Below are 11,011 nucleotides of genomic sequence, written 5' to 3' on the forward strand. Positions count from 1 at the left end.
CTAATCAATGGTTTTTATTTATTTATTGAACAAGCACTGAACAGAGCAAATGATTTAATTGGAGAGTTTCCTCACTTATTGTAATTAGCCGCGATTGTGTCGCTCATACTTTCAAATGAGTGCATTTGCATTCCAATGAAATTAAATCCGCCCCGGGGAAATTAAGGCGAGCGAATCTGTCAATACTACGTGTTTAATCCAGTTGGAATTCCGAATTAGAATTTATAGTTGTGGAAATTAGACAGTTTTGTTGCTTTATGTTGACAATATATAATTGTGGTTGAGAGTATTAAATATACATAGATACTTCATAATATATATGCAAGTATAGAATAACTCCTTACACGGTCTACTTTTAAATATTGGTGTAGATATTTATGTGTATATAAGTAGGTAACCAAAATGTTATACAATACCATTTGAAAAGTGTCCTTATTTCTGTCAAATGGGAGGTGTAACTTGACTTGTAACTATAGGTAGGTACAGGTACCTACTGCTAAGTAAATGAGCTGTTAAGCACTGATTGGCTGTTCGTAAAAGGCTTCCGTTCTTTATCTCAAAAGGTCGGAGGTTTGGTCATGACCTGCCTGCTGCTAAACTCTTTCAAATGATTAAAAAAGCATCGTATAGTTTTAGATCAATATATTATTATAGTAGGTACCTCAATATTAAATTAACTAAACCTTGCTTTATTACTCTCTCTCTTCTCTCTACCGTAAACGTATAAAAAGTAGTAAATATGTAAATTGGATTAGCTCACATTTCCCGCTGGAGCAAAGTCGCGGGCAGCCGGCACTGTTTGTAATATTACCATGTCCCATGAATTCCGATTTCAATAGAGATTAGGCGAAGTTCCAAAGGAAATATAGCCTCGTAGAGAGTAGGCAGGACAGAAAGCCCAACTAGGTATAAAGCTTTTTTGTTCGATATCAAGTTAACGCTTGACTGTGATCTCACCCGGTGATAATTCTGGTGATGCAGTCTAAATAAAATCTGACTAACTTAGAAAGCAAATGGCAGTTTTAATCAATCCGATTAACTCCTAATCCGATAACTCCATTTTTTCCACCACTCCCTATTGTGTGCTTCTTCTAGCTTCGAGCCACCTAACAATTTTATGTAACCTCGTTGCCTCAGACTACTACGCTGGCGTTTAATGGTTCTGGAGAGTCTAGAAAGAAGCTTTGGCCACAAGTCGTATGGCATACGGCACGTATGTGACCTATCCAATCCCATTAAAGCAAGCCTGCAAGGCCAACGTTGGCTACTCGCGTTTTGGAACGTAGTTATAGCAGTTTAAATCCAAGAACTCTGTAAAGTGTAAGTCAGAGCGCCATACTATGTTGGTAGAATACACATGTCCATTAGCTCTCGTTTAAGATCCAATGGAAACCCTGGCTAGGTATGAGTTTTTTAAAATTCTACTCAAGTGAAGCCGGGTAGATTAGCTAGTTGTATAATATGGGATGTCTTCCGAAATATAAATGAAGCCATACTTGTGTCGCTGGCTACCTAGTTGCTAACTATTTTAATCTAAGTTGCAGGCCCTTTCGGCGCGCGGGAGCTTCCGGGACTTGTTTAGCGGTTAATAAGTTTACAAGGCAAAGTTTTCCCTCCTTTCTAACTTGGAGTTTTTTGGGGGAAACTAGAACGGAGCCGATTTTGGCCACGCAGTTAAAATACAAGAATCGTTTTGATAAAAATTTCCATGATAATATAAAATAAGACCTTACCTAAGAATGAGACAGGTACCTACCTAAGTATAGTTTACTCCCTTTAGCTTTGTACGATACGAGTGGACTTTATTGTAATAGTAATAATATTATAATACATACTTAAGTATAACGATTCGTATGATGTTTAATAACATAATCACAGTTATTACGTCGATAAACATCAATTACGTCGGATTTCGTCGCATAATTCCGCCTCGCCCGACTCCGCGGCAGCCGCCGTCGATTACCGCGCTCCATTATAATTAATCCGGTAATCATTATTCCCGCGGTAATATTTGGTGTGTATTGAACGACGTTAGTACTTAGTGTCGCAGAACTGTCAACCTCCCTGACGCAATGGTAAGCGATGTAAGCTCATACATAGAAATAGAAATAAAACATAATACTGATAAGTGTTTGAATCATCAAATGTATCTATCACTGGTTCAGAATGTCATTACTACCGAGAAGAAACAGCAAGAAACTCGGCGGATGCTCTTTTCAAAAATTTGATTTATATATTTACCATTAAAGTAATTGCGATCCCGTGCATTGCTGGAGCGAGCTACAACTGAAATCCACGCTCTTTTAAGAATTCATTGTAAAAGAGTGTGGTATGCGTAGTGAGCCATAACGCCTTCTAACGGTGCTATGGTAGCAACTAGCCACGGCCGAAGCCTCCTAGTTTTTTGTATCGATTGAAGTACCTAATATTGTAGGTATCGAAGGAGAGACACCGGGCGTCCTGATCATTATTTGCTGGATATTCTAATCTCAAGAAAATAAACTGTTTGATGAAGAGCATAAACGAGCGAAACACGGTAAATTGATTTTTAATCAAGACGATAATATCTTGATAATGGGCTGATTTTATCGTGGGTTCTACTCGTTAATGCCCGGGCCCGATTTATTGAAAAATCTTTCATGATCATCATCATCATCATCAAAATTGCTAAACCTAAATCCGCCCGGATGAAGTAGCAGGGCTCGCAGCTGTATCGTCTAGTACCCTAAATATTACCTACGTTTCTACTTAAATTTAACGATACCTATAACAATTTTCTAAAGTTCTATTTTAATTTTTATTACATGTAGGTACGTTATTTTTACAAAGAACAATATTATAGGTACTTATACAGGGTGTAACCAGGACGCTAGCAAAAACGAAAACAGATGATAGAACTGATGATTATTGATAGATACCATAAAAAAAACTACGATTTAAAAAAAAAACCTGTATTGCAAATAAAACATCTGACTGACGCTAGAGGTCAACGAACATTATGTAAATATTAGGTCACTCGAAGTCAATGCCGCGTCGTAGGTGGGGCATTGACCCGAGTTTGCACGCTATACAATGCGGGTTCGAAAAATATTAAATAACTAAAACTACAAGACAAGGCCAATGGTTATTGACATTGGATTGTATTAAAGTAGTATAATAATAACGCTAAGTTTTTGTTAACGTTCTGGTCCACATCCTGTATTATACCTACTCGTACGTTCAACAAAATTCAAGTGAAAAATATAGCAAAGAATACCCATTGACGGTGCACCGTGCAACAATACCCACAACGTACCTGCATGTACAACAATGTACAAGCTCCATACTGGTACAGTACTGGTACATTACAATGCTACACGTTCCATACACTCAATGCCGGCAGTCGATGGAGCGCGCTCTTTCTATAAAATTCAAAAGTAGAACGAAAGAAAGCGCTCCGAACATTCTGTTCACACAATGACATTACCCCATCTGAAGTTTTTGTTAACTACCTTCATGAATTTTACAAATAATTCATACCTACCTTAGTACTCTTTTTAGGGTTCCGTACCTCAAAAGGGAAAATGGAACCCTATAGGATCATTTTGTTGTCTGTCTCTCTGTCCGTCTGTTGTGTCTGTCAAGAAAACCTATAGAGTACTTCCCGTTGACCCGAAATCATGAAATTTGGCAAGTAGGTAGTTAGGTCTTTTAGCAAATGTAAAGGAAAAAATCCTAAAACCGTGAATTTGTAGTTACGCTCCGCTAGGAGTATTAAGTATTCTGTGTGGTTACGTCACAAAAAAAATGTGTTCATGAACAAATAATTAGTATTTTCAATTTTCGAAGCAATATAACTATACCTAGTGGCATGGGGTATCATATGAAAGGGAATTACCTTAACAAACAAAATCTCTGCATCTGCAGAATACGTATACCTGCAACGGTAGCTTTCTTCTGTACAATATGCATTCCATTTTGGAATTTATATAAAGCACGCGCCGTCCGCCATTGATGTGCATGCACGATGCATGCATTGTTGCCGCATGAATGCCCATTTTTTGATTTTTCCACGTGAATTTTGCTGATGAATCTTTTTTGTAACAATGCGGCGTACCTTTGGCTACTCATGTGCCTTCTATAGGTAGATACTGTAAGTAGGTAATAGAGTTACCTAATACGTACCTCCTGATATCTTCTTGCGTCGCTTCCTCAATTTTGAGGATCGGGGCTCCACTTATATGCAATCTTTACTACGATGTTCATATTGATATAATGGACGCTGTGGTCTTATAAGTGGGAGGTCCCGGGTTCGATTGCCGGCAGGGGTAATTTAAGAAGTTATAATTTCTCTGGTCTGCGGGGCAATTCGCTAACTCAGTGTCTAAGATTGGTTGGTTCTACATCGCTGCTTCACCGAGTGACATCAAAATAATTTTTCGTAGAAAACTTCAACGGATTAAAAATAAATGTAAAATATATGCGGTGGCTATCATAATATCTTTAGCCACTGAGTTAGCGAATCGGCTGGTCTGGTTGTAGGCTTCGGCCTAAGCAATTTAACATTCCGGTACGTTGGTGTGTAGAACAAGGAACAGCTATGTATCAAAATAAAACACTAATTAATACATAGACATTTTATTCAGTGAGTATTAATTTATCACAAACTAAATAGGACTGCGATACTTAAGCGGTACAGATAGGAAAAAAAGTGTGACTAAAAACTAAGACTATAAAAACAATTTGTCTAAAATACGTAATAGTTACAATAGGTAGCGTATTTCAAACTAAATAAAAACCCTAAGAAAGGTTTTTTTTTAATAAAATCACAGAATAATTTGAGTTTTGAAAACTACTACTATCATTATAAATATGTAGATATTTAATAATTTTAGTTAGTATTAGGTTTCATAATTTTAGTATTATTGTGATATGAGATGGACCATTGTACATATTTTAAATAGATCGAGCAAAATAACATTGTAATATAAGCGCACCTTAGTTTTGCACAAACATATTAAAAAGCGCCGCTTAAAATTTTAAGGTGACGTTATAATGAAGAAGCTCTCAAATAGTAAACGGCGGTTCAGATCATATTTATTGCTGTAAATAAATTTAAATAGGTATGTGCGTTTTACAATTATAGTATTATAATAATTTACAAAATATATTTTTATCAATAAAAAATATATTTTAAGGAACTTCAAAATAGCCTCAACTTATTAAACTAACAAAATTGACCCCTAACGAATTAAATGCATAAAATGGCGCTAGCTAAAATTTTATGAGTATTAATTTAAATTAATAGGTCGATAGGTACCTATTCCTTTCGCAAATATTTTTATTTTAACAAAGTTTATGGAAAACACTCATAAAAATATTGTCCTTGTTTTGAGATTTATCATTTTTCGTTTTCCAAATTGTCCATTATAAAAGACATTGAACTATTTGTTTACTCTAGTCAATAATAATCTAACTATTTCATTTCACAAAATCCTTTTTCAAAACGGGACATAGGTAATGCTTTTTTTAATATTATTTTTTACTGTTGGTGCTTAGTAGGTATATTATACTGTACAAGTCAATTTCCATTGAAAAAGAAGGAATAGAAATTATGATACCTACTTTCATAAATAAAATAATTGTATTGTGACCAAAACATTGTGCCAATAATATTATTGTAAGGATGAAGTGGTGAGATTTTTGGTGCATTTATACTAAAATAAATTATTTCTTTTTACTGTGTTATAGTTTTGGGCGTGCCGCATGAGTATTTTATATTTTGGAATGTTATAGGGCGAGTTGTTCTTTTTGTTTCATTTTCAATTTTTTACACTTTTTTATTTCTAACAACTATATTTAGTTTAATAAATTAATTTTATTTAGCTTACATACTAGATACATGTTGGCTTGGCTGTCACCATGATAATTATATCCGAAATTAAAAAGAAACTCATTCCATCCCAGCATTGGTTTGCAAATGCAAAAACACTGATCACCCTATAATGGGTACTAGTTTTCACCAATTTCGTAAGATTTTCACTTTCATCACAAACTTTTTTACCTAACTTGCTTTAGACTATCCACATTAACCATTTCCAAAGTGCTTTTGAAATAAATCTAAAACTTTTCGGGTTTAATTCTTCACTTATCACTAAAACTAATACAGTTAACACTTTGCTCACCAATATTGAAGAAAAAGAAATTACTTCAAAACTTTTGGCAAGAAAGTTATACAACTAATTTAGACACTTAGAATATTTAAAGTGTGCCACAAACGAGATATACCACGATATCAGTGGCATAAAAGATAGATAGGCCATTAGCCAAAAAGGCAATATCTTGCCTGTTTAGAACAAGTATGGGATCTACGTATGGTCTTCGCGTTAAACAGTTCTGATTTAGGTACATATTTAAGCTTCTAGTAAAAAGTAAGATGGACAGAAATCTGCAAGCATGGTTTCAACCTTAGACAGTTCATCAATAGTCGTAGCAATTTTTAACTTAAGGTCTTAAGAATAGACCTTCCAATTTGAGTTCTACTTCCAAGTTTTTCTTCTCTGGAATTTCAATTCGTCAGTGACGAATGACGCACGAAAGTGTCATTTTTGTTCCTCATTTTCTTTTCCATTATTGAAAGTCAGCGTCAGTGTTCCAAACTTCTTGTCCATTGCCCATATTTTTTGACTGTTTTTATGCTAGTCTACTCATCATGTTTCATAGCCATGACTTATTAAAGAAAGAGTCATTAGAATAGTTTAACGCAAAGCTCAATCTTGTAACACCCATTAACCTAATATTTTTAGTTGCCCTTGATCTTCTTCTCGTAAGCGAGTATCTCGGGCAGGTTGTCGATCTTCAGCTCGAGCACGTGTTTGCCGGAGAACTGGATGTAGTCGTGTTTTGGGTCGTCGGCTGAACGCTTGCGGACTGAAATACGACAGGAAGGATTGTTGTAACTTATTTGACGCAATTAGGATCAGAAAAGACCAAAGAGACCCAATCGGTCAGGGTCTTGTCGTCAAGACCCCGACAGATTGTACTATGATTGTACTATCGTTAGTACAACCAAGTCGATTTAGAATTTTTGTACGCTGCCAAGAAACCGTTATGAAGAGCTTATACAGTATTAAATGAGATAACAATCAAAAGCAACCTATAATCTTAAAATATAGTGACCTCTTACGCGGGGTTACTGAGGGGAAAAGGGGGAGATACAATTATTATTAATATTACAATGTACATCATTATGACATCATAAAACACGCAAAAGGGTAATCATTGTGACGATAAGTCTATGATATGCACTCGATGAAAGATTTTCCGTCCAAGTGGAGTAAGAGCCTAAGATGGCGGGTTTTATCTTTCTCTAGGTCATATTTAACTTTATTCTGTTGCTCCAAAATCAAAATGAGCTGTGAGAAAGGAAGGAATATTAGCTCTAAGCCCTAGAAAGGAAAGTAGGAGATACACTTACTGACAACGCCTTCATCTCGGTACAGACGATAGATCGGGCGGGAGAAGCACTTGGCAGCAAGCTCGGTGGCGGCGCGGGACAGCTCCTGCAGTGCGGGCAGAGCCGCTTTCACGTTGCTGCGGACGCGCGACACGTCGAACTGGCCGCCCTGCTCCAGCCCCGTGATGAACAGCTCCGGGGACAGCACCAGCTCCGGCTCCAGGTCCATTATGAAGCAACGCTCATCGTCAACAATACCTGGATAGATATTTATATATTAATTTCTGGTTCCACGGAAGACCAGCGCTGTACCTGTGTTCTTGCGACAGTCACAGCAAGTGCTCAGTGGAGTCCATTTTGGGACCACAGACCACGCATCTTATTTGGAGTGATTATTTTGTCTGTACTATCTTTTCACACTTTTTTCTTTCTTTCTCTCTTTATTAACCCATCCATCAATATGATTAGTATTGATGGGACGTAATTTTTCATCAATTGATGATATGGTGATTTGATCGATTTAGCAATGAATTGAAGCAAAATTCTAAAATTTTACATAGCTGTTCAAACCAAGAAAAAGACACACGAATGCGCGTCAATATGCTGTGTTAAATTTTGGAATTTTGCTTAGATTCGCAGCCAAAGAGTATTTTTAGCGTATGGATTACCCTTTATTATAGAAACTGATAATGGGAGTCAATTTAAACAAACCAATAAATAACTGTAAAAACTCAACCAATTCTAACAAGTGATAAGTATAATTGAATATTTGGGCTATTACAAAAGAATAACCGCCCATAGAAATAAAATCATTCACCAGTAGTATTATCGTTGAAGTCATGTATAAAGTTGACGCGATGTCCGTTGTTGAGGACGGATATCTTTTCCACCGAGTCCCCGAGGTCCAACTCCTCGCGGAGTGCGTTGACGAAGTCCTCCCCGGCTTCTTCGTCCACGGTGCTGACAATCTGCACGTCAGCATCCGTGGACCAGCGCAGTGGGAGCACACGGTAGTTGGTTTCCATAGAGTTCTGAAAATGTACGGTTCAGTTCTAACCAAATTTTCAATCCAAGAATTCCTAAGCCAGTCTCAATTAGCCAACTAAGCAGGACATAATATTTATTATATAATTATTATTAGGGTTCCGTACCTCAAAAGGAAAAACGGAACCCTTATAGGATCACTTTGTTGTCTGTCTGCCTATCCATCTGTCGTGTCTGTCAAGAAAACCTATAGGGTATTTCCCGTTGATCTGAAATTTGGCAGGTAGGTAGGTTGAAATATTAAAACTGTTTGGTGGTATTAAATGATGGAGAGACGGCGTTGTAGGAGACGTCTTTATTTGGTGGAGGCTTATGATCGACTCCTCTTATGGACTAATATTAATTATAATGAAATCTTACATGCTATTGTTTTAATAATATTTCTTAATCTAACCTAAATAATTTTGTATCGCCTTTTGTTCAAATTCAACGCGCAAGCAACCTACATATTACAAGGTCTTATAGTACAAGTAAAGGAAAAATCCGAAAACCGTGAATTTGTGGTTAAATATTACACAAAAAAAAATTCACTAAACCGGATATAGATGGCGCAGGTCGTTATTAACTTGCAGAGTTCTACATAAACTGTACATAAAGGTGTTAGGTATATCTTGTACTATGGTACGGAACCTTTCGCATGCGAGTCCGACTCGCACTTGACCGGTTTTTATAAAACGGCTTTCATGATTGCCGATGACATGCATACGGCCGACGCCACTTAAGGCAGACCACTTGACGTCTAATTCTAGGATAGTATCGTCGCAGCCAATCGTAGACTAAGGTCAAGCGGTTGACCCCATTTGTGTTAGCAAAATCAGTAGGCGGTGGCCGACGACATAATTTAATTTATAATAATATTTTTTCTACATAAGTATGTATAGTATTTAAAACAGTGATAGCATAGGGTAAGGCCTCGGCCTTCTAGTCCGAGATCCGTGATTCGATTCCAGCCACTGCTCCTCTAAATTTTCGGAGTTAGTGCGTTTTACGCAATTAAATATCACTTGCTTTAACGGCGAAGGAAAATATCATGAGAGTTGTCGATAATGTTTTCAAAGGTGTGTAAACAAGCCACTTCGCACTTGGCCAGTATGCTCTATGTCATAAAACTTTCTTTTTCATTCTGAAAAGAGACCCGTGCTCAGTAGTTGGCTGGGGATAAGTCGATGAAGTGAGTGAACCACTAGGTGGACGGACGACATGAGGCGGTTCGCCGCAGGGAGCCGCTGGATTCAGACGGCGCAAGATCGTGGCGTGTGGAAGTAGCTACAAGAGACCTATGTCCAACAGTGGGCATATGTTGATGATGATGATGATGAGCTGATGAAGACGAGATATACTTACCTCTCTGATGTCATTAGGGATGGGTATGGAGCAGAAGCCCTGGTAGCGGCGCACGGTGGCGGGCCGCATGAACTGCTGGTATAGCATCAGCCCCACCACGAAGCCCAGGAACATCAGCATCATAGCGCCGAGCAGGATGCAGCACATGCCACTGCCGGTGGACCTCTTCGGCCATTCTGGCTGGATCTCAATTTTCTCCTGTATTTGAGAGATTTTTTTTTAATATTACATTAAAACTTAAAGCTAGCGTAATAATTTAATTCTGTGATAATCAGGCTCGCGTGGAATGGTGCCAAATATACTGGCTGCTATCTACGCTGAACAGCTAGGCTGATCCTTGGCGTAAAAATGAGTCAACCCTTCTTTCACCACAATACCTACCTGGGTAACCGTTGTGTAACTTCGATTTTAAAAACTTTTTAGTTACGGCAGTAACCTAACTACCAGATGTCGCTAACGGTCACTTTTCGAAATATAAACGCACTCGGTCTATGTTCTTTAAAAAGGACAATTTGGCAACAGGAGTATGACGGTCGATCGAATTACTTAATCAAGTTTATAATAATTTTAGTTAAATAATAATTACTGTACTATTTATAAAAAATAAAGTAATAAATACCTACCTTTTACCTAATGAACTTAAAAAAGTCGGACTTACACGCTTACACCCATAAAAAAAACATTATTCCTATTTTTAAAAGGAGAAAAATTTATATTGCGCAGTTAGAAAAATATACCTATATATATATAAATATTTTATTAAGTACTTACTTACTTATTCTGCTTAAATTAAAAAAAGACCTCCATCTACTAGGAAATAAAGGTTTTCTGATATTTTTTAATAACATTCCTCTAACTTCAAGGATTACCTACATAACATTTCAAATAAATATTAAAATAAGTAAGTATGTAAGGAAAGATACGCACCTCGTCGCAAGCTTGTTTACCATTTGGCTCAAACTCAAGCTGAGGAGGGTTTATAATAACCTGTTTTGTCAGTATGCCGCTCGGTTTCGTTATAACTGTCATTGTTGCTGATTTTATCACCACTTCTAACGCGATAGTAAATTACCTATTACAATACAGGGGATATCCGTTGTTATTCCGTGATCAATTTGATCGATCGCCCACTTGCCCCTCCGTCCCCAGTCCCCTCTTACCACCTGCGTAGTTAACTTTAGGCCAAGA

The 11,011-nt window shown here is 37.2% G+C and overlaps 1 protein-coding gene across 2 annotated transcripts; it reads right to left on the minus strand.

The window, feature by feature from the left end:
- Positions 1-5,800: 5,800 nt before the first annotated feature.
- Positions 5,801-10,987, minus strand: LOC123867034. 2 transcript variants are annotated; one of them, XM_045908882.1, is made up of 5 exons: positions 10,751-10,987; positions 9,824-10,021; positions 8,253-8,403; positions 7,457-7,693; positions 5,801-6,909 (listed from the first exon to the last, which is right to left on the minus strand). In XM_045908882.1, exons 1-5 carry the CDS (start codon positions 10,850-10,852, stop codon positions 6,782-6,784), a joined length of 816 nt encoding a protein of 271 aa, XP_045764838.1. In that variant the 5' UTR covers positions 10,853-10,987; the 3' UTR covers positions 5,801-6,781. The 2 variants fall into 2 exon arrangements, with proteins under 2 accessions (XP_045764838.1, XP_045764832.1); XM_045908876.1 differs by having other exon boundaries at positions 8,253-8,466.
- Positions 10,988-11,011: the final 24 nt, after the last annotated feature.

Source organism: Maniola jurtina, chromosome 1, assembly GCF_905333055.1.
Source record: "Maniola jurtina chromosome 1, ilManJurt1.1, whole genome shotgun sequence".
Taxonomy (NCBI): Eukaryota; Metazoa; Arthropoda; class Insecta; order Lepidoptera; family Nymphalidae; genus Maniola; species Maniola jurtina.